Source organism: Trachemys scripta, chromosome 25, assembly GCF_013100865.1.
Source record: "Trachemys scripta elegans isolate TJP31775 chromosome 25, CAS_Tse_1.0, whole genome shotgun sequence".
NCBI lineage: Eukaryota > Metazoa > Chordata > Testudines > Emydidae > Trachemys > Trachemys scripta.
In genome coordinates this window covers 100,418-123,732 of record NC_048322.1, presented here as the reverse complement: position 1 = coordinate 123,732, position 23,315 = coordinate 100,418, and the positions used below count along the sequence as shown (strand labels likewise).

Here is a 23,315-nt window from a genome sequence, read left to right as displayed (position 1 = left end):
GGGGCCAGAGCGGCCGGAAGTGCGGTATGCGGAAGTGCGGGGCTGGCGGCGGAGCGGGGTGGTATGGAGCCCGGGCGGGGAGCCGGGCCGGGGCCGGGACTGTGGCGCTGCGGGCGGCGGCTGCTCTGGGCCGCCTCCCTGCTCTGCGTCCTCCTGGACCTGCAACTCCCAGGTAACCATGGCAACGCGCCGGAAGTGCCCCCTCCCCTCCGTTCGCTGGGCCCCCTCCTGCGCGCTTAGCCCCGCCCCCTACGGCGAACCCAATAACGCGCGTAGCTCCGCCCCTTTCGCCCTGGGCCCCGCCCCCTCCCCGCAGGGCCAGCCCCGCGCGCTCCCGTCTGACTCCGCCCCCTGGGCCGCTCCTAGTCCCGCCCCCACCTGGATGACCACCTTCCGCCTTGGCCCCGCCCCCTTTGCCGCTTCTAGCCCCGCCCCCACCTGGACGACCACCCTCCGCTTGGCCCCGCCCCCTTTGTCTCTTCTAGCCCCGCCCCCACCTGGATGACCACCTTCCGCCTTGGTCCCGCCCCTCCCTGCTGACCCCGCCCCCTGGGCCACTCGTAGGCCCGCCCCCACCTTGATGACCATCCGACGTCTTAGCCCCGCCCCCTCTCTGCTGACCCCGCCCCCCTCTAACCAGCTGCTCTTTAGCTCCTCCCCTGGCTCCTCCCACCTGCTGCTGGCTCCGACCCCTAGTGCTTTTGCCCCCACCTGCAGAGAAGGGGAAGCAAGTGTGAAAAATCGGGGGTGGGGGATGTGATAGGCGCCTACATAAGACAAGGCCCCCAATATGGGTATTGTTCCTATCAAATTGGGACAGCTGGTCACCCTAGGGAAGCCAAGGGCGGATGCCCCCTTAATTGGCAGGGAAAGGGTGGGGCCTGGAGAGTGGGGGTGGGGTGAGAGGGGGTCAGGAGAAAGGGGGTGGCGCTGACGGAGAAGGTGAGGGGGTCACAAGACTGGGGATGGAGAGGGTGGGGTTTGGAGAATGGGGGTGGGGTTGTGTGGGGGATGCAGGAGAGTGGGCGTGTGGCTAGTGGGGTTAGGAAAGTGGGGGGGGGTGGGAGGGGGCAGGAGCGTGGGAAAGGTGAAGGGTCCCAAGACTGGGGGAAGAGTGAGTGAGGTCAGGAGAGCGTGGGAAGGTGGCGTCAGGGCAGGCAGCAAGGGGGCAAGGCCATGAGAGTGGGGGCTAGTGTAGAAGGGGCTGGGGCTATGGGGGGGCTGGGCGGGGCTGATAGAAAGGGGGCATGGCATGCGAGGGGGGGCATGGCTAGCAGGCAATGGACAGTTTGATGCTGTCTCGGGAAGGGGTGGAACCTCCCTCACTGGAGGTTTTCCAAAGGAGGCTGGGATGGTTTAGACCCCCCAGATCCTGCATCTTGGGGGAGAGTGACGAGGTGACCCTGTGGTTCTCTGAATACTAGAGCGGTGTGTAGATCGGGGTCGGGAATATGGGGATTTCAGTGGGGCATCCAGCCCTGACTCCCCTCAAACTAGTGATGTTGAGCCACTTTGTCCGCTGCAGGTTTGCTGGCCTCCGGGCAGGCTGAGATCGAGAACCACCTGGAAATGGGGCGCAAGCTGCTGGCGGCCGGACAGCTGGCTGAGGCGCTGTCTCATTATCACTCCGCCGTTGGTAAGTGGGTGCGGGTGTGGGGTGTCGCCGGCGAGCCCGGGAGCACGTCGGACACTAGCCTCCTCCATGCTTGCCGCTGTGCCAGGCAGGCACGGAGCATCGGGGATGCCCCGGGGACAGTGGGCAGGAACTCAGCGCCAGGGAGGGGCATGTGGGGGGACAGCTGTGGGGCAGATACATGAATGGGGCCTTGAGGTTGGCGGGAAGTGGGGGGTGGGCAGGGAGAACAAATCTGGGTGGGGCTACGACACTGGGGGCGGGGCCAGGACTCCAGTAATATATTCTCCCTCCTGCAGAAGGCGACCCCAAGAATTACCTCACCTATTACAAGCGAGCCACCATCTACTTGGCCATGGGCAAGTTCCGCTCGGCGCTGCCCGACCTGTCGAAGGCCATTGAGCTCAAGCCGGACTTCCTGGCCGTAAGTCCCACCTGCTGTTCCCACTTCGGGCTCGCAGGGATATAGTGGGGGGACTGGCTCTCCCCGGGGGTCAGAGCGCTCAGCTTGGGGGGTGGGAGACCCAGATTCATTGATCCCAAGGCTGGAAAGGACCACTCTGAGCATCTCGCCTGTGTAATAAACACCAGAGAACGTCCCCAAAATATCTCCAGGTTAAACTGCAGCAGCTCTCGTCGAGAAACATCCGATCATGATTTAAACACGGTCAGTGGTTTCAGTAGTGAGTTACCCTCACTGTGAAAAATGTACGCCTTATTTTCCGTCTGAATTTGTCCAGCTTCAATATCCAGCCATCGGAGCTGGTTAGACCTTTTTCTCCTAGATGGAAGAGCCAACTATTATCGTGTGGCTGTTCTCCGCATTGGTGCTTATAAACTGGGATCAGGTCACCCCTTCGTCTTCTCTCTATCAAGCTAAACCGATCAATCTCGTGCTGTCTCTGTCTCGGGCATGTTTTCCAGTCCTTGAATCGCTCCCGTATCTTCTCCGGTTTATCCACGTCCTTCTGGAATGGTGGAACCCCGCAGCTGGATGCAGGATACCAGCAGCGATGGTCACCAAATACAGAGAGAACGTTACCTACTCGAGATTTCCCTCTCGAATCCCTGAGCCGAAAACCGTGCAGATCGGGGGCTCGAACCCAGGCCTCCCACATCCCACGCGATAGCTCTAACCACTAGGCATTGGCTATCCTGGGCATTCTCTCTCTCTCGCTCTGCCTGAGCTCAGACACGGCTGTTCGGAATGATTCCCTGCCAGCACTGAGCTGCCAAAGCTGATTCAAAACCGGTTCGGCTGGATGTGTGTTGACACAAAGCTGTAAATAGCATTGTTGTTCTTACATGACTGGGAGAGCTCGGTGGATTCGTCCGACTGCCTCCCAGCTGGGCCTGAGGCCAGGCCCGGCCTCTTTCGGTGCCTCGGTTTCCCTCTCTGGGGCTAACGACACTCCCTGCCCCGGATTAACCAGGGTCTGTGAACTGCTTTGGTATGCGGGAGGTGCAACAGGGAGCGCCAGCTAAAACCCTGCAAATCCGGTGGCCTATTTTTCTTCTCCTTAACTATGCTTTTTTATTATGGCCGGGTTTTCAAGGTACCATAGGAAGACACCACGGAAAGCAGGTTGCGATTTGCAAAAGATCCTGCGGGAGGCAGTGTGAGCTAATCTAGAGACCCGGGTTCTGTTCCCAGCTCTGCGACTGGTGACCCTGAGCAAATCACTTTGCCTCAGTTTGCTCATCTGGGGCTAATGGATTCTCCATCACTGACTATTTTAAAATCAAAATGGGATATTTTCCTGAACGAATTCCTCTTTGAAGTAGAGCAGGGGATGTCTACGCTGCAATAAAAAACTCACAGCACTGAGTCTCAGGGCCCAGGACAATCAATTTGGGCTGCAGGGCTAAAAGTTGCCGGGCAGACATGCAGGATCTGAGAGCCAGGACTCCGGCTAACCCCGAGTGTCTACACTCCAGTTTTTAGCCCCGCGAGCCTGAGTAAGTCGAGCTGGGCTGCGCTGTGGGGCGTTGATTGCAGTGTAGATGGAAATGGCTGGTCCTGATTTTAAAAGTCACTTCGGCCAGATTTTTTTTTTTTTTTTAAAGGTAAGAATGCCCCTAAAAATCTAGCGCGGGGGTTCTCAAGCTGGGGGTCGCGAGGTTATTACAGGGAGGCTGCAAGTTGACAGGTCCGGGTATGCCGACTGCCAGCCACATGTGGGGCTGACCGCCCGAGCCCTTCCAAGCTGGGTGATTGGAGAGAAGCAGCTACTGGCCAAGCAGCCAGCACTGAAGACAGCACTGCCCCCAGCAGCAGCGCAGAAGTAAGGGTGGCCTGGGATTGATGGAGGGGAGTCTTCAGAGCCTGAAATATTTTCAAAGTGGGTCCCAGCAAAAAAAAAAAAAAAAAAAAATTGAGAACCCCGCGCCTCAGTTTCCCCGATCTGTAAAACAGGAATAATGTCGCCGAATCTCCTTTGGCACGTGCTCTGAGCTCCATAGATGAAAAGCGCTGGGTCTGAATCATTAGATAGCCTTGACTTTCCCAGGCCACGTAGGCTCGTCCCTTGGATGCTTTAGCAAACATCCCCCCGGGAACCGAACTTGGCACATCCTTTGTGGTGGCAAAACGCGGCGGCCGTTACGGCCCCGAGTTGGCGAGAGCACTGCCTTTTGCAACTGACTGGGCTTAAGCATTGAGAACTTTGCCTCGATCGAGGGCGCCGATTTGAATCTGCCGTTGCCAGAGTCCCTCACCCCAGGAATCTGCTTTCTCTCTCTCCGCTCCAGGCCAGGCTGCAGAGGGGTAACATTCTCCTGAAGCAGGGCAACACGGAGCAAGCCAAGCAGGACTTCGAAGCCGTGGTGAGTGCTGTGAGAAGGGACCCCTCGTGAGAGGCCTGGGAATGGAACCTCTGTCCCCAAAGGGCACTGGCTGGGGGACCCTCCCCCTTTGCCGGAAGGCCCTCTCTAGGCCTCTGCCAATCCTTGTTGGGTTTTTTTCGCCCTCTGCTTCCCCCTTCACGCCCCCCGCAGCTGCAGAGCGATCCTGGCCACAAGGAGGCTCAGAGCCAGCTCGCCAGACTCACCGAGCTGGAAGTGACCATGCAGGAGGCCCGGGCAGCCTATCAGAGGACAGAGTACGCGGGAGCCATCGGCATCCTGGAACGAGTCGTTGAGGTATCCGCCGGGAGAGGGGGCTGTCCCCCTCTGCAGGGATCGCGTCGCCTCTGAGAGCTGGGGAGGGCTGTTCAGAGGTGCTTTGAGCCCTGTAAGGTTCACACTTTGGGCAGGGAGGCGGTGCATCACCTCTGTAGGTTCCCAGCTGGGACTACATCTCCTATGATGCACTACGGCCTCCCACGATGCATCCCCTCACCCTCCAAGAGGCGGAGACTGCCATGATATCTGCCCTGGGAATCTGGTCCGAACTACATCTCCCATGGTACATGGCGCTCTTCCCCTCATGGAGAGGGAAGGTGGGGCATGATGGGAGTCCCTGGCTGTGGTGCATCATGGGAGATGTGGTCCAGCCGGGAAGCCTGGCCCATAGCAGAGAATGGGAGAGATGAGGCACCCGACGTACAGTTCCCACAGGGAAATGCAGCAGCATTTCCAAACGCAGCTCCCTTGGCAATCCCAGGGCTGCTTACTGTGGCCTGGGATGGCTGAGGCCTGGCGCCGGAGCTTGGAGCGGTGGAGGAACAGCCGGGCCGATTGTGCAGAAAAGTTGGGAGACCTCGGGTGTTGGGCTTGGAAGTGTGAATGTGAAACCATAGAGCTCTTCGATCCCCCTGCCGCCGCCTTAAAAAGCCAGAGGGATCTGGAACCAAGGGACTGGTGGCAGGTCCACCTGAACCCGGCCTCAGGCCCTGCCTCAGTTTCCCCTCTCTGGTGGAAGCCGGCGGGCCTGCCCACCAGCACGCCGTCAGTCCAGGCGGGGTCCAGCCTTTCTCACCTTTCCCGTTCGCTCCCTTGGCCGCAGATCTCCCCGTGGGACCCCGATGCCAAGGAGCTGCGCGCCGAGTGCCACCTCCTGCTGGGCGACTACGGCCAGGCCATCCTGGACCTGAAACCCACCACCAAGCTCCGTGCCGACAACCGAGCGGCTTTCCTTAAGCTCAGCCAGCTCTATTACGGCCTGGGGGAGCACGAGGAGGCCCTGGCGTGAGTTGGGGGGCACGAGGCAGTGCTGGCAGGGGTGCGGGATGTCTGGGGGGGGTGTACGAGGAACTTCCCCGCACCGAGCCACCTTGAAACCCTGCCCCTGGCGGAGCCAGGCTTTGACTCTGAGCCCCGCCCGGGTGCGCTGGGATCTTGGGGGCTGGGGGACCCCCGAGTCTCCCAGACCCCTCCCCCCCACCTGTCCCGGTCTCCCCTCCCCAGGCAGGTACGTGAATGTCTCAAGCTGGACCAGGACGACAAGGCGTGCTTCGCCCATTATAAGCAGGTCAAGAAGCTCTCCAAGCAGCTGGAGTCGGCCGAGGAGCACGTCCGAGCGCAGAGGTGACCACCCTGCCCGCCCTCCCTCTGCCACCCGCTTCCCATAAAGCCAGGGGCCAGGAGAGGCGGGGTCCTCCCAGCCGGGTGTGCCGTGGCTCTAGGGGGCTCCCTGAAATCCCCCCATCCCCCTCTCCGCTGGGTTCCTGGGAGTAGTGAAGGGGCTGAGATGCAGCCGCCTCTGGGGTGGGGCACGGGGACTGTTTATACAGGGATCGCCTTGCCCAGCTCTGAGATGCGGCCATCTCTGGGGTGGGGCATGGGGGCTGTTTATACTGGCACCCCTCACCCGGCGTTGAGGTGCAGACACCTTTGGGGTGGGACACAGGGACTGTTTATATAAGGATCACTTTGCCCACCTCTGAGATGCAGCCATTTCTGGGGTGGGGCATAGGGACTGTTTATACAGGGCCCGCCTTGGCCAGCTCTGAGATGCGGCCATCTCTGGGGTGGGACACGGAGGCTGTTCATACTGAGAACCCCTCACCCGGTGCTGAGATGCAGCTGCCTCTGGGGTGGAGCACAGGGGCTGGTTAAACAGGAATCCTGAGGGCAGGCGGGTATTCTGGGATCTCTTCCACTGCCCCTTTCCCCTGGAAGCCCTCCCTGGCTCTACATCTGGCCTGTTTTGGGCTCCCTGAGCCTGAGTTTGGTTCCCTGAGTTTGTCCCCGTTCCTCTCCCCACCCCTTTGCCCGCTCGAGCCCCGCCGGCGGCTGACACATGCCGTTCCCGGGGACAGGTACGAGGAAGCCATCGAAAAGTACAAAGCGGCCATGAAGACGGAGCCGCAAGTGGAGGTTTATATCGTCAAGGCCAAGGCGCGCATCTGTCACTGCTTGTCCAAGGTGAGCCCAGCCTTGTGCCGCCATCCGCCCTGCACGCTGCGGGGAGAGCCTGTGGGAGCGCCCCCCCCCCCCCCCGGCGGTGGGAGACACAAACAACAGGGTTGGGACGGCCATATGGACACAGACTCCTCGCCCAGTGCTGAGATGCGGCCACCTCTGGGGTGGGGCACTGGGGGTGTGTATACACAGACTCCTCGCCACATTTCCTAGATTTCATCGGGTTTAAGGCCAGAAGGGCTCATTCGCTCTAGCCGGATCTCCTAGCCACGGGCCATTCCGTTCCCCCTGTGCAGAGCGCAAAGCCTTCACTTAGAGTTCAGCGTTTCGCTCCTCGGGAGCACCCGCCTGATGTGCGCTCCATGCTGAGCCCAAGGCCCCTGCCACGGCAGGGAATTGAGTGGGGAGACCCACCCCGGTGATCCCAGCAGGTGATCCACACCTCGTGCGGCAGAGGAAGGCAGAACACACCCCTGCCCCCTTAGGTCCCTGCCGATCTGACCTGGGAGGAAATTCCTTCCTGATCCCCAACCTGGTGATCGCTTGGACCCTGAGCTTGTGGGCAAGAACCAGCCAGCCGGGCACCTAGAAAGAGGGTTTTCTGGCCCGCCCCTGTCCGGGGTCCCGTCTCCAGCTGTGGCTGATCCCAGACTCTTCAGAGGAAGGCAAAGAAACCTCAGAATATATCTGGTCAATTGTGCCTCGGGGGAAAAAATCCTTCCTGACCCTACAGGCATCCGGCTGATGCCCTGAAGCATGAGACTGGATTGTAATCATAGCAAGTCCGGGCCCCAGAAGCTCTGTCTCCCTCTCTCTGCTTCCTTTCGGGGTCCCTTTTACAGAGTCCTGCTAGCTTTCTACTGGCGTCGTCTCTCTCACGTGCACACAGAGCAAGTCCTGTCCCTTCCAGTAGGGGGCAGCAGGGACACACACACACACACACACACACCCCAGAGCCCGTCCCCTCCAGCAGGGGGCAGAGAGGGACCGGCACAGCGCCTGTACCCAACACCTGCGCTCTGTAAAGGGGCTTTGAGAAGGTCTGTGATTGGCTTTGGTGCTAAGCCCTTCCCCCTGCTGGCGGCCTGTGGGCACCGCAGTGTTTACAGTCTAGGTCACGGGAATCAGAGCCCAGCAGAACCACATCTTTTGCGTCCATCCCCAAACCACCCGCCGACTCTGAGCAGAGCATCCAGGCGGAACCAGGATCTTGGCCATTGCTCCAGTACACACCTGGCCTGCGCTCGCTGGGCCTGTCTCTGGTTGCTCCTGTCCTGGGGTTAGAACTGGTCTGAAATTGGGGATTCATTTTCTGCTGAAAAATTCAACTTTGGGTAGAAAAATCAGATTTTTTTCCCTCTGCCCCCCAGTTTCGGCGCCTGAAATTGTTCTGGTTTTTCGACGGAAAATCCAAAATATTCTAGGAAAGGAGAGACCCTGCCTGCAAAAATATCCCGCAGTGTTCTCTCGGAGGGGAGAAATGTTGCTGGCCAGTTAGCCAGTAGCTGTGGCTGATGGGCTGGACTGGGAATCAGGACTCCTGGGTTCGATTTCTGGTGCTGCCGCAGACTCGCTGTGGGACCAACCGCAGGTCGCCTGAGGCCACGCTATGTGCTTCAGCCACCTAAAGTGACTCAATCGAAACGCATCGCTTTTGAAAACGGTGCCTTGACGTTGCGTGCCTCAGTTTCCCTCAGTGAAATGGGGAGAAATGACCCTTCCCTGTGTTGCAGTGGGGCCGGTGAAGGCGGGCCTCCGAATGCGGGCGAGGGGCTGGTTCCGTGGGGACTGAGCGCACGATCGGGCGTGGGCGGGAGGGAAGGCGCATTTGCTTGTGTGTGCAAGGCGGCGACGGCAGGGGAGGGAGAGGAAGCTCCAGCCCCTGGCCCACCAGCTCGGGGTGAGGCAGGGACCGTTCGCATCGGCCCGGGGCCAGGGTTGGAACGTGTGGACGCCATCTCTGGGTCTGTCCCTCCCCCCTGCCGCCTCCTGTGTGCGCCCTGCACGCCCGCGTTTCCCAGTGTAAGGCCCCAGGTTCCAAGCTAGGGGGCTCCCCGTATGGCTAATGCAGCTGGATGAACACCTACGGGGTGTGTCGATCTCCCGCCCACCAGAGCAGGCCTACGGGAGAGGGGGCGGTTGTGAGGAGGAATAGTGGGCATGTGTCTAGGGCACCTCCTGGAGGAGAGGGAGGCACGTGCCCAGAGGGAGGTTATGGGGGACATCCTGGAGACGGTGGGGACATGTGTCGGGGGGCATGTCCCAGAGGGCATGGGGTGTGTCTGGGAGGGCTCGTGGGTCACATCCCGGAGAAGATGGGGGGGACGTATCTCGCAGAGTGTGGGGCATAAGTCTCGGGGCCGGTGGGGGGCCTTCTCAAGATGATGGAAGTGCATGTCTGGAGGTGGGCAGTTGTCCACACCCCATAGAGCGGGGAGGGTCAGTGGGGTATCCCGGGCGGCGGGGATTGGAGTGCAATAATCTAGAGGGGTGGATCAGCCCCACGGCTGCAGCCTGACCCACCTCTTTCCCCCCCTTTCCCCCAACCCGACAGAGCAAACGGCCCCAGGAAGCCATCGACGTCTGCACGGAGGCTCACCAGCGGGACCCACGCAACGTCTTCATCCTGCGGGACCGGGCCGAGGCCTACATCCTGAACGAGGAGTTCCAGAGAGGTAGGGGGCCGGGCGCGGGGCCGAGCCGGAGTAGGTCTCTCACCGGCCTTCCTTTGGGGAACGCTTGGGAGAGTGGCTCAGGGCCGGCTACCAGCAGTGCACCGCTCTGGCCACCACCCTCGGGGAAGGAGCTAGCAGGCAGTGCTGCCTAGTGGCTTGAGCACCGCCCCGGGAGTTGGGACTCCCAGGCTCTATCCCAGCTCTGAGAGGGGGAGCGGGGTAGGGCCTGTGTGTGTGTGTCTCTGGGGCCAGTGGGGGCACGTCCTGGAGGGGGCATGGCTGGGAGCCAGTGAAGTGGGAGGGGCTGGGAGTCAGGACTCCTGGGTTCTATCCAAGCTGTGGGAGGGGAGTGGGGGCGGGGGGATTGGAGGGGGGGGGGGGGGGGGCCAGGACTCATGGGTTCTCTCCCTGGCTCTGGGAGGGGAGTGGGGGCTGGTGGGTTAGAGCAGGGCAGGCTGGGAGCCAGGACTCCTGGGTTCTATCCAAGCTGTGGGAGGGGAGTGGCGTGGGGTACAGTGGGTTAGAGTGGGGGCAGGACAGGGGGAGGAGTATTTTTGTCTAAATTTTTCAATGGAAAATTTCCAAAAACAAACAAACAAAAAAAAAGGGCAGAAATCGATTCCAGATGAAAACTGGTACCTCTTGGGCAATGTCGTTCTGGGGATGGGGTCCCCTTGTCAGACTGCGTATCCCATGATGCTCTGCAGTCATCCCTCTTGGAGATGGGAGGCATTGCCTTGTGGGAATTGTAGTTCGGGTTCCTTATGGCCTGGTTCAAGGCCATCTCCCATGACACATCACAATCTACTCTCTTCGAGATGGAAAGTGGGGCGTGGTGGGAGCTGTATTTGGAGGGGTCTCCGCCTTCCATGAGGCCCCTCTGCCAGGGGCTCCCATGATGCACTACTGTGGCTCAGCAGGAGGAGAGACCACTGTGTATCGTGGGAGTGTCCTGCGGGTGCCTCGTGCCCTCCATCTCCCATGATGCACCACGGTCGCCCCTTTTGGAGAGGCAATGCACGAGGGAACTCTGTTGCTGGGGTGCATCTTGGGAGCTGTAGTTCCCCCGGGGAGGCCGGCCCGCCGAGCGACAAGTCCCAACAGCAGCCCCCGTGCCTGGCAGGGCCGGTTCCTTGGCGGAGGGAGCCGTGCCTTGCGAGGAGGCTGGGCACGGCGTCAGGCAGCTCTGCTTGGTTCACAGCGGTGGAGGATTACCAGGAGGCCAAGGAGTTCGATGGGGAAAACGAAGAGGTGAAGGAAGGGCTGGAGAGAGCCCAGAAGCTGCTGAAGCAGTCAAGGAAACGCGACTACTACAAGATACTGGGGATCCGGAGGTGGGTGTCGTTGACCAGGTGGGGGGTTTGAACATGGGATCTCCTCAGCCCTCTGAGCTTCCAGTAAGGGGTTTGTGACATCCACCACCCAACGGGAAGACATTTCAGGACCCCCAGGCCATGAGGAAGTGGGGATCGGTACGACCGAGCCTTATTTCCCATCTGAATTTGTCCCGCTTCAACATCCAGCCTCTGGTTCTTAGACCTTTGTCTGCTAGATCAAAGAGCCCAGTTTCTGTGCCCCATGTAGGACCTTCTAGTCTGGGATCAAGTCCCCCTCTCCCCTCCCCCCCCCCGCTTCACTTCTCTATGTTAAACTAAACAGACTGAGCAGGCCAGTTCTCGGGTGGGGGTGGGGGGTGTTTCAGTACTTTAATCATTCTTGTGGCCTCCTCTCCAGTTTGCCAACGTCCTTGTGGAACTAGGAACCCCAGAACTGGACTCTCTGGTGGCCTGGCTAGTGTAGACAGGGACCCGGCTTTGCCCAACTGCCAGCGTGACCCCCCCATCCGCTGCCGAGTAGCTCTTTCTTTTCCGTGTCCTTACCCCCCCCCCTTCCCCCCCCCCCCCCCCCCCCCCAGGAACGCCAACAAGCAGGAGATCATCAAGGCCTACCGGAAGCTGGCCCAGCAATGGCACCCCGACAACTTCCAGTCCGAGGACGAGAAGAAGGAGGCGGAGAAGAAATTCATCGACATCGCGGCCGCTAAAGAGGTCCTGACAGACCCAGGTAGGGCCTGGCCAGAGGGCTGGTACGTGGGGTGCCTGAGCCTCACTCGGGAGCCCCTGGCATAGCGACCTCCCGAGGGCCATGTGGTCTCACCATGCATCCAAGCCTGGGCAGAAGTAGTCAGTCACCCGGCATACAGCGCTGGGTGGTGGTCGGGTTAGCCGGGGACAAGCCAAGAAAGGATTCCTGTAGGCGGAGGCACCCTCCACCCGAGAAACCACATTTTCCTGGGGCCCCGTGTCAGTCGGTCTCTCTCTGTATGTTCTTGGTTCCCTCCCTTGTTCCCCAGACGCAGCCGGGCAACGATTGGGTGTGCGGCTGCCTCTGCTTTGGGGGTTGATGTCCGGCCACAGGGGCCAACTCCGGGGCTGGGGAAGGGGCAGAATGTGGGGTGGAGCACCCCCCGGGGAAAACTAAAAGTCAGCGCCTAAGCGTCCCACCATCGATGTCTCTATCGGTTCTTCTATTCGACCACATCCAGCCAGTCCCAAGCCTCCACCCCTGAGCGCCCCGATGACCGGGAGAAATGATCTCTTCCCGGTCAACGGGGGGCAATTCCTAGTGGGTAGGCACAGGTCCTAAACGTTACCCCAAATCCCCTGCTTCACCCCGCCTTTCCCTTCCAGACATGCGGCAGAAGTTCGACTCAGGAGAGGACCCCTTGGACCCCGAGAACCAGCAAGGAGGGGGAGGGCACCCCCACCACTGGCCTTTTGAGTTTAACCCCTTCGGCTCTGGCAATTTCCACTTCAAATTCCACTTCAATTAGCTCGGGGCGGGAGGAAGAGCTCCAGACGGCGCGTCTAGGGGAGAGCGGGGCTGACGGTCTCTCCTGTAATGACTCCTGCCCACGCCTTCCACTCATCGCGTCAAACGTTTCCGGCCACGTTTCTTTCTGGCCTGGGAACGGGGCCAGCTCTGGGGCATTTGCTTTCCCCGTGCCCTGCAAAGAGGTGGAGAACGAGATCATTTCGCCGCCTCTCTCTGGTGTGGCAAGAAGGCCTGTGAGGGTCGCTCTTTCTGTGCTGAATTTCCCGGAGAACTAATTGGATTCGCTCCGTCTGTGCATCGCGCCTTCGCAGCATCTCGGCCCTGGAGCAAGACATGTGCCTAGTCCCTCCCCCCGCTTCCCCTTCATCAATATGGGCATCGGTTTTAATTCTCTTCTCGTTCGTGGTGTGTGATGGCTAACGCCCAACACACACTTAGGAGAAGTGCGGTCTGCGTTGAAGGTTCGGCATGAACGTTGATTGGAAATTGCCCCTCAAAAGGAGAATTATTTGCCCCGGGTGTGTCTGGAGTGTCTGCCACAGGGAAACGTGGCTGCTTTGGAAACTTACGGCTTTTGGTGGAAAAACAAACAAATGCCTCAAAAATGACAAATTTTCTATTTGGACTCATGGGAGTTGTCGTTCAGGAGCCTCATGCCTCCTATGGGTTTGGCCGGCATCTCCAGCAATGCAGCAAGGGCTCCCATAATGCACGCCTCCCCCTCCAATAGCAGTGCATCATGGGAGATGTAGTCCAGCCAGGGCCTCTGGGCTACAGACCGGAAAGGGGGGCACGAGGTGCTTGAACTACATCTCCCATGAAGCTGCCACCACAACCGAATCAAAAAATCGGTCGGCATTTGAATTTTCGCCAGGAAATTGAAATTGTCCCGCAGGAAAATTAAGACAAAACCAGTTTTTTATTTCTTCATTTTTGTTGCCATTTTTCTCAGACCCGTCTTCCTTTTTTTCCGAGCCCACCCCCATCACGTCATCGGGGCACTGAGAGAGCACGGGACCCACATAGCCGACCTCCAACGAGCCCTGTAAACCCGGTGAAAGTCAGCCAGCCATTTCTGCTTTGTGTGTGTGATTTACAAACAAATCAGTCCGGCGCGGGGGGAAGTATTTGCTGGATTATTTATTAGTATTTTTTTAATGAACCAAAAAAAGCCTTTTTTTTTTTTTTTTTCTTCTTCTTCCCCTCCCCCTAAGAAAATCTCCTTTGCACAGTGACAAGCTCTGGGTAAAAACTCACCCACATTCCAGGAAAATTCCCTGATTATATTTTTCGCAGAGAAATAAAATTTGTTTCCCCTTCTTGGCAAAATCCCTCCCCGGCCTTTGTGTAGCTAAAAAAGACAGCCCCATTCATAGCTTCCTTTTCCGGGTCCCTTGTGGTGGGCTAAACGGTTCTTTACTCCTTGCTCTACGAGGACTCTGTTAATTTCGGTCAGGGCGAATGAGAGCCCAAGCAGGACTTTTCTTCAGTTAATGATCATTCCCACCCTCCGTGCTGGTGGCTACCGCCCCCGCTGGCTGGTATCGTCGCCGTCGGCACCGCTGATATTTTACTACTGAGATGGATTTTTCTTCTCCCCCCTTTGCGATTTTATAGATGCGATTTTTAACGTTGATTTATTTTCAGGACCGGGTTGCGCCCTGTAATCGTTGCCCGGGCAAGGGGGGGCAGCCGCCCCCGAGCGCTGGGATTAAAGTTTGTATTGCAAACAGGGGGCCAGTTTGCCTTTCCCTCTTTGGGCTCCGGCCCACGCGAGCTGGGCTGAAAAGGAGGAACGGAGGTTTGCTGCTTTCTGGAGGCCGGAAAGCGTTAACTGTGTTAGTGATCTTAGTAGCATCCAGGTCCGGTGTCTTTTTCCTGCAAGGGGGTGGCGAGGTGTGATGCTGGTTGTGACTTTTCGGCTCGGCCTGGCCCAGGGGGAAGGGTAGATCTTTAACGGCAAGGACTTTTCTCCCAACTGTTTGTTAGGCCTTGGAGTTAGGCATGGGCAAGAATTAGAATGAAACAAGCCCCCACCAAGTACTGGGTTAGAGGCTCTGACCAAGATCAGGTCCCCTGTTGTGCCAGGTCCCCCCCTTCCCCCAACTTAGATCCGGGCCACCGTCCTGCTTGGCACAGCACAGACCCTCCCCTCAACCATGCTCAGGGCCCCCATTGTGTCAGGCACTGCCCAGAGACCTCAGCCTAAAGAGACAAAGGGTGGGAGGGGAAACTGAGGCACGGAACAGAGATGGGGATCACCGCAGAGCCAGGAATGGTCCTGCGTCCCGGGCCGGACCAATCAGGCTCTGACAAACAGGCCCATCTGTTCTTCTCCTACACGTTCTCTCGTCAGCCACGGAGCCGTGAGGGTTCGGATCCAGCCACATCTCAGAATCGGGTCTAGGCCGATTTTCCTGCTGTCCGCTGCTCCAGCGTAGCAGGAATATACTGAATAGACTCCAGCGGTCCACCGTCTGTCCAGCCTCCCTCCTACAGCCAACGCAAGGTGGCCAGTGGTGGCGTTCCTACCGATTGTCCCCAGCCAGCTGCACCGCGTCAAACCAAACCGGCCGAGTGCTTTCAAAAAGCGGGACCGTCGCAGAGTGGGAAACCCAGCGACAAGCAAACGCGGGGATATTCCAGCCCAACCGAGCCCCCAGCCGCATTTGCAGCCGCTCCCAGGGTGTCACACGGCCGTTCTCGGCTTCAGAGCAACACTTGGCGGGCCGATCCTGGGGTCTTCGGGGGGTCGAGTGGATCGGCGAGCTCCGGCGCCAATGGGGCAGACAGGATCGGCCGTCTAAACAGGAGCAAGGGATGGGAGCGGCCTCCTGTCTAGAACAAAGGCAAGTCGCTGGGCTTACGCCGGGTTCGGTGGGCGAAAATGAACTGCCTTTGCTAGCCGGCAGGTCCGATCGACGGGGGGGGACCTCTGGCATTTAATGCAGGAGCAGAGATGGGGTGAGATTGATGGGGGACCTGGGCACAAAGAACACTTGGGGCCCCACCTCCAGCCAGGCCAGGAGTCCCACACTCTCCCCCTGCCCTGGGGGCCGGATACATGAGCCGGAGGCTGCTCTCGGGCACCCCGGCTCCTACCCAGGGTGGGCGGAGGATCCGGGACGCCCTACAGCTGCCCGGGCTCCGTGGGCAGTTCTTACCCCGGCCTAGCCACGGGGTGGGACCACAGTCCCACCCCCACCCCCTGCCAATTCGACCCAGGTTCTGGTGCTCCTACAGGGGGCCTCAAATTGGCCGGGTCCCGTGCGTTACTCAACCCCGTGTGTGAACCTCTACTGCGTGAGCTAAAAGCCGCATCTGTTTTAGCCCAGGCTGGAGCAGAGCTGTCAATGTGTTGCTGGTCTGGGGGACAGAGAGCCTCACCAAGCCCCACCCCCCATATTCACCAGCTGGGGATCCGGCCACCCCGGTATTCACCCCACCCACCCCCAGCCTCCCCAGGAACCACCTGGCCTTTGTGTTCACATAACGTGTTTATTTTGTACAAAACAGGGGAAGAGTCTGGCTCCACACGTCCGCCTGTCCCAGGCAGCTCCCCGGCCCCCACAAACTCCAGACTGCCGGAGCAAGTCAGGCTGGCTTCGTGGCAGAGTCCGGCCGCCCCTCCACGGCTGCATCCTCCACACCTTCTGCCTGCAACGTATCAGCCTCACTGTGCACGACCAGGGAGCCAAACCCCTCCAAGGGACCGAGCCAAGTGCCCCCACAGGCAGTGCTGGGCTCCGTTTTCCCAGCCCCCGCGGATTTTCAAGCGGGTGGAGAAAACGATCAACACCCCCAGGCCGGGAAATCTCAACCACGCTCAGGAGCCAAACGGTTGTGGAGCCGGTCCATCAAAACGCCACCGTCCCACCGTTTTGGCTCCGTTCGGATTTGAACTTCGGCCAAAAACGTGGAGCTCCCCCATTTTGACATTTTTCTGACCCTTTTTTTTTAAATCCTCCCTCCCCCCCTCCAAAGCAGAACCGACACCTTCCCCCAAACAGTTTTGTTTTCTGTGGATCAGCCTTTTCCCATGGGGAAAAAAAATCTCATTGAAAAATTCCTGTTCGCATGGGAAAGCTCAAATCCAGGCTCATGGTTCAGGGCTTCAGCTGGTTGCCTGTATGGTCAGGAAGATTTCCTCTCCCTCCACCTCCCGCCGTGCACAATGAGCCAGGTGAATCTCGGTTGTTATGTTTTTTCTGGCTTTCTCTGACGCAGCAGGGATTGTCCACAGCTGGAGATGGGACACCGGCAGGGGTGGGCCAGAAAACCCTCTTTCTGGGTCCAAATGATCCCCGGATTTGGGGTTAGGAAGCACTTTCCTCCCACAAGTTGGATTAGCAGGGACATTGCGGGGTTGTGGGTTTTTTTGCCTTCTGCTGCAGCACAGGGCATGGATCGCCCGCTGGGATCCTCGGGGCATGTCTCACCTGCCGCGGTGCAGTGATCGAACGGAGTCTTCTGGCCTCACAGGTCGTCAAACAATCCTGCCCCTCTCCCGTGGCCGGGGATCGGCTGGCAGTGGGGCGGCACGTCCCTGCAAGGGCCGCCGAGTCCGGTGCAGGGTGGGAGTGGGGGGAGGGGGGAGATTTGCAGTGGGTCCCCCTCCCCCCGCCTAGACATAGGCGTTCTTGCCGTATTGGCCGACACTGCTGGCGTCGGAGCCTCTCCGGGGGCGCTTGGGGCCGGCCTTGGGCGCGCTGTAGGGGTAGCTGAAGCTGGCGGGACACAAGGGGAGGGATGGGGTCATGCACACGCAAAGCCGGGGAGCCGGGGGAGGAGATCTCCCCTCTCTGCTCCAGGACAAGGGGTCAAAGGCCCCCCCACCCCCGTTACCTCTTGTCCCGCGAGGGGTGGGTGCAGCAGGAGCCCAAGAGGCAGCCACCCCCAACGATGGCCAGCAGGGATCCACTCCAGCCCAGGTACAGCGCCGGGCCGATCTCGTACCTGCGGGGACGGAGAGACAGGTGTCAGGGCCAGGTGCCTCCCACGCGGCGGGGATGGGATCCCGCCCCCCTCCACCTCCCACTCCGCCAGACTCACTTGGTGCCGGGGAAGAGGGGGTCGAAGAAGTCCCGGGTGATGTTGAAGGCGTACCAGGAGAGCGCCACCATCCCGCACAGCCCTGGGGGGGGGAGAGGAGACAGCGTGAGTGCCTTGGGGGGCAGGCCGACCCCCCACACACACACCCTGCCCTGCAGCATGGACTGCACAGCGCTGGGGCAATTCCCTGCCCCCTAGGGCCCAGAGGGGGTGGATTGGGGGCGTGGCTTGAGCACCCCGCACTGTGGCTATTCCCTGCCGCCCAGGGCCCATAGGGGGCAGAGCGGAGGCATGGCCAAGGCACCCCATGCCGTGGCTATTCCCTGTCCCCTCCCCCCACCCCCCCCCCGGGGCCCATAGGAGGCCTGGCAGGCTCTCACCTGCCAGGATGAACATGCAGCCCCCGGCGGCCACCATCTTGCCCTTGACTGCGGGGTTCCCATCCGCCACCTTGGTGCACTTCATCCCCACCACGCCGCAGAGGATGGCCAGGAAGCCGAACAGCAGAGCCGTGATCATCAGGGCCCGGCAAGCCTGCAGGTAGCCTGAGGAGAGGACACAGATGGGAGGGATCCAACCTGGAGCTGAAGGAGGGTCCAGAGCTCCCGGCTCCATGGGGCGCGGCCCAGCTGGGTGAGCGAACACTTGGGGGTCAGCGGGGCCAGGCCTGGGCACTCCGTAAGAACTAGATGTGATGGTGCCTCAGTTTCCCTCATCTATCATGGGGCTCGTTTCCTTCCCCCCTACCTGACAGGGTCAATACAATCAAAACGGGGAGGTGCTGTGGTACGTCCATGCCCGGATAGACACGTATCTACGCCAGAGTCCAAAAACCCGCCTGCCACCCTGATCCCTGCGGCCAACAGAAGAGAGGGAGAATGGGCCATGTGGTCCAGGGGCTGATTACGGGGCCTAATGTGAGCGCGATCTGCCTCGCCAGTGGTCTCTGCTGAGATCGGGAGCCCCCGCTGGGCCGGGTGCTGCACAGTGCCCCTGACTGAGAGCGGGGCCCTGGGGTGCTGGGTAGACCTGAACCCAGATCAGGGCCACAAACGTGATGTGGAGTGTGGGGGTAACCCCAGAGCCGTGGGCACCGCCCGCCTCGGCAGGGACCCAACTGGGGCTGCTTCGCTCCATGAGCCGCAGCCGATGGAGCGGATTGCTGGGCCGGGAAGCAGTAGTAGGTTGTTGTAATCGTTGAGGGGCCACTGGGGGAGCTGTGATCTCACCCCCCTCCACCGGCAAATGGACTGAACTTCACTGAGGCAGCAGGTGACAACCTGACCCACAGCTCTGCCCTCCATCCCCGGCTCTAACCCACTAGCCCCCACTCCCCTCCCAGAGCCGGGGAGAGAACCCAGGAGTCCTGGCTCCCAGACTCCCCTTCTCTAAGCAACTCTAAACCCACTTCCCTCTCCGAGTCTGTTCTCTCTCTCTCTCTCTCTCTCACACACACACACACACACACACACACACACTGTTTCTGAGGGAGTTGGGGCTGGTGGGTTAGAGCAGGGGGGCTTGGGAGCAGAGCCAGCTTTAGGAAGTGCGGGACCCAATTCGAACAGTTTTGACGAGGCCCCGGCAAGGATGACTGAAAAAAAAAAAAACCACGTAAAAAAACATGTGGGGCTGGTTCTCACCGGCTGGCGCTCGTAGTCTTTGGCGGTGGGTCCTTCACTCACTCCGGGTCTTTGGTGGCACTGAAGGACCTGCTGCTGAAGTGCTGCCGAAGACCCGGAGCGAGTGAAGGACCCGGCGCTGAAGTGCCGCTGAAGACCCGGAGCGCCACCGGATGAGTAAAAATTAAAAAGGAGCCTCTAGCCAGGGAAGGGATTCTCAGCCACTTGCCCCCCACCCCGGCAGCCCTGCCACTGGGCGCGGGGCCCTCTTAGGCGCGAGGCCCGATTCGGGGGAATTGGTGGAATTGGCCTAAAGCCGGCCCTGGTTGGGAGCCAGGGCTCCTGGGTTCTCTCCCCAGCTCTGGGAGGGGAGTGGGGGCTGGTGGGGGGGCCAGTAGAGCCGGGGACTGGGAGGCCGGAATGGTGGGTGAGAGACTGTTGGGGTGAAAGCCAGGACACCTGGTTCTCTCCCAGCTGTGTGTGTGTGGGGGGGGGGGGGCTGTTTGAACACAAAATCTCATTCTAACCACCCTAACCACATCCTCCAACCCTCCGTCCCTCGGCTCAGGTTCCGGATGCCTGGCAGCAGGTCAGGACATGGGCTGCCCAGCGGGCATCGAGCCCCCAAGCGCCGGGAGCTCCGGGTACTTCCCGCCCCCTTGGGACACCTGCCACGGGCAGTGCCTGGGCCATGCTCCCAGCGTTTGCCCTGGCGCCGGGCCTGAGCAGGGCGGTGGCCGTAAACAGGGGCTGCCCGCCTGGCTGGGGAGTGGGGAGCAGGTTAAGGACCTGCCCCGGGGCGGGGAGGGGGGTTCCGGCTCTCCAGGGGGCTCCGTGCCCGGGGCGCAGGGGGCGGGGGGAGGTCCCGGCTCTCCAGAGGGCTCCGTGACCGGGGCGCACGGGGCGGGGGAAGGTCCCGGCTCTCCAGGGGTCTCCGCGCAGGGGGCGGAGATGGGAGGTCCCGGCTCTCCAGGGGGTTCCGTGCCGGGGCGCAGGGGCGAGGAAGGGAGCTCCCGGCTCTCCAGGGGGCTCCGCGCCCGGGACTCAGGGGGCGGGGGGAGGTCCCGGCTCTCCATGGGCTCCGCGCACGGGGCGCAGGGGGCGGGGGGAGGTCCCGGCTCTCCAGAGGGCTCCGTGACCGGGGCGCACGGGGCGGGGGAAGGTCCCGGCTCTCCAGGGGTCTCCGCGCAGGGGGCGGAGATGGGAGGTCCCGGCTCTCCAGGGGGTTCCGTGCCGGGGCGCAGGGGCGAGGAAGGGAGCTCCCGGCTCTCCAGGGGGCTCCGCGCCCGGGACTCAGGGGACGCACGGGGCAGGTCCCGGCTCTCCAGGCGGCTCCGTGCCCAGGACGCAGGGGACGGGGAAGGTCCCGGCTCTCCAGGTGGCTCCGTGTCCGGGGCGCAGCGGGCGGGGGAGGTCCCGGCTCTCCAGAGGGCTCCGCGCACGGGGCGCAGGGGGCGCACGGGGCAGGTCCCGGCTCTCCAGGGGGCTCCGTGCCGGGGCGCACGGGGCGCGGAGCGGGGGTCCCGCTTACCGGACAGCGCCAGCATGGAGGGGAAGTCCCGGCAGTTGTAGACGCCGGTGGAGTCGGTGGCGCAGCTCTGCCAGAGGTTCTCGAAGAGGGTGGAGGTGGTGATCACGTTGCCGTCCACCGTGGACACCCGCCAGTAGCTGTTGGGCAGCGTCACCCCCAGCAGCCCCCAGCCCAGCGTGCCCAGGAAGAAGCCCCCCGCCTCCACCGCCGCGGCCATGGCGCGCTCGGGGCTGGGGCGCACGGGCAGGGGCGCACGGAGCTGGAGCGCACACGCAGGGCGAGCACCGGATGGCTCAGCCCGGAGCGGCCCGCCAGGTAAAACCAGAGGCGGCCTGACGTCAGGGCGGGATAACGGGGCCGAGTGGCGGCTAACGGGGCTGGGGGAGGCGGTGCACCTGGCGGAGGGGGCGGGGGAGGTGTGGATGGGGGGCGGGGTTGTGCACCGTCTGCCTGGATCTCTGACTCGCCACAGCCCTCGCTGTGTGTGTGTCCCCTCCCCCAGCTATGAACGTGACTAAGGCTCTCCTGGAGCTGGGGGTGGAACCCAGGAGTCCTGGCTCCCAGCCCCCCCTGCTCTTACCCACCAGCCCCACTCCCCTCCCAGAGCCGGGGAGAGAACCCAGGAGTCCTGGCTCCCAGCTTGCAGGTCACGTTGACCTTCCCCCAGGCCGTAATGGGGTTAAGCCTGGCCCCTTTGACTCCAGCCCACTGAGTTGCACCTGTTACGTCTCATTCCCAAACTACCCCTCCAGGAGCTGCGGCCTCATGCCAGCCCCTGGTACAGCCCTCCTGTAAGCAAATCCCTTTCTCTTTGTGCCGGGCTCATAGGAACCTGCCCCCTAGTGCAGCCCGTTCTGGGGTGCTGTGCAAAATCCGTGGCCGAGTGCTGACGGAGCGGGAAAATCTTGGCTCCATTTGATCCTGCAGGGAGAGCCAGGATGCACACTCCCTTGCGATAGCCAGGGACGCTATGAGCGTCTCTCGGGCTGCATTCCAAAATGGCACGGACCTCTATCACATGCGCCCCTTCCTGTTGACACCCAGGGTTTACCCCTCTTTCCTCTTGGGAGGCTGCCAGCCCCGGATGAGGAGAGGTGGGCTGGGCAGCGGTTTCTCCTGGATGCACGGTTGGAAAGAAGCTGGTGCGTTGCACAATCCCCAAGGCATTCACCTGGCTTAGCAAGGACACGAGGAAGGCGGGGACGCTGGTTTCTATGCCATGACAAAGGGCGATTTCTCAGAGCCAGACAAAGGTGGACCCCAGCGCCAGCCGCCGGGAGCCGAATCTGGCCACGTTGAGCCAGAGAATCAGAGGCTGTTGACCCCGGCAGGTGGTGAGCCATCAGCAGGATTTATTTCTCCATCCCTCCCGAATCAAGTGTCTCTTTCTTACAGACCCGATCTGTTTCTCTGGCAGATTACCGGGCCTCCACGCAGTAATCCGGGCCTGAGATTTTCCAGCCCAGGGCCTATGGGAGGTCTGGCTAGAGGATCGAAACAGCCCTGAAGGATCAATGAATTGTTTCTCCAGAAGGGTTGGCTGAAGGCACAACTGTCCCTCCGTTTCATAAGCGGGTTTCTCGCCCAATCCGTTTTTCTCCTGAACCTGGCACCACTCAGTGGCAAGAGGCCTTTCTGGGGCCGCAGCTCAGATGGTTTTTCTAATCTTCCTCGACAAACGCCAGTGGAAATGCCAGTGCCTGCCTCCATTGGCCTGGGGCTTTCCTGGCAGGCAGGGGTTACCCAAATACAGCGATGCCCAACTAGCCCAGGGGCACAGCAGGCTGCTACAGCCTGTCCCACCCGCTTAGCTGCTCCTCAAAGTGCAGCTCTTCTGTGTGGCTGAGCGGGGATGGAGTTTCACAGCCTGGCAAACACAGCTGTTGGTCTCTCTGGTTTCCTTTGTGCCCTTCCGGTGTGGCCTACCTTGGATAAAATCAGGATAGGCCTGTTATCCCAAGATGCTTAGCTTCAGTCCCATCCCAGCTCCAAACTCCCTCCCCCTCACCAGCAAATCCCCAGCCAACATCTATTGGCAATTGGGGATTTTCGTGGAGGAATTATTATTATTATTTGGTACCAAATTGTCCATTTTTGCAACCAAAAAAATAGAGAGCTGGTAAAAAAAAATTCTTTTCACCAGAAATGTTTTTTTTCTATGTAAGCCTAGAAGCACCCAGGGGTGCTGTGTCATTTCCCCAGGTTACTGGGTGGGGGCTTGAGTCAGTTTTGTGTCGTATTGTTGAAAAGGAACCCCAAGATATCGAACCCGGCCCTGGATGCTGCCAGCTCCGCCTGGCAGAAGAGTTACAATTAGACTCATTTTTCATAGGAAATTTGCATTTTCTGCGAACAAAAAATGGTAAGTTTTTGTCCAAAACCAAAAAAAAATCACTTGACATTTTTATTTTTCTGTTGCCAAAAAGAACCAAAAAATGGTTTGTGTTTTTTTTTTTCTATAAACCTCCCAAATCGCCAAGGAAATATTGCAATGAAAAATGAAACCGTTTTCGTGGTGTATCCATGTTAAATATTCGCCAGAGCAAAAATGATAAAAGCAAAAAAGTTTCGGGGGAAATGAACAACATGTGTCTGTATTTTCTTTTTCTTTCTTTCTTTCTCATTTTGAAATGGTTTTCAAATTTCCATTTTAGGAAAACTGT

General features: G+C 60.2%; 2 protein-coding genes across 2 annotated transcripts; one reads left to right on the top strand and one right to left on the bottom strand.

Annotated features, from left to right (window-relative positions):
- Positions 1–15: 15 nt before the first annotated feature.
- LOC117869952 (dnaJ homolog subfamily C member 3-like) lies at positions 16–14,182 on the top strand. The gene is made up of 12 exons (XM_034757052.1): positions 16–172; positions 1,526–1,636; positions 1,933–2,057; positions 4,385–4,459; positions 4,631–4,774; positions 5,580–5,761; positions 5,981–6,100; positions 6,835–6,940; positions 9,492–9,612; positions 10,814–10,946; positions 11,528–11,676; positions 12,303–14,182. Exons 1-12 carry the CDS (start codon positions 64–66, stop codon positions 12,443–12,445), a joined length of 1,518 nt encoding a protein of 505 aa, XP_034612943.1. The 5' UTR covers positions 16–63; the 3' UTR covers positions 12,446–14,182.
- Positions 14,183–17,057: 2,875 nt separating this feature from the next.
- CLDN15 (claudin 15) lies at positions 17,058–21,050 on the bottom strand. Its single transcript, XM_034757056.1, has 5 exons — positions 20,653–21,050; positions 17,880–18,044; positions 17,500–17,581; positions 17,293–17,403; positions 17,058–17,174 (listed from the first exon to the last, which is right to left on the bottom strand). Exons 1-5 carry the CDS (start codon positions 20,867–20,869, stop codon positions 17,072–17,074), a joined length of 678 nt encoding a protein of 225 aa, XP_034612947.1. The 5' UTR covers positions 20,870–21,050; the 3' UTR covers positions 17,058–17,071.
- Positions 21,051–23,315: the final 2,265 nt, after the last annotated feature.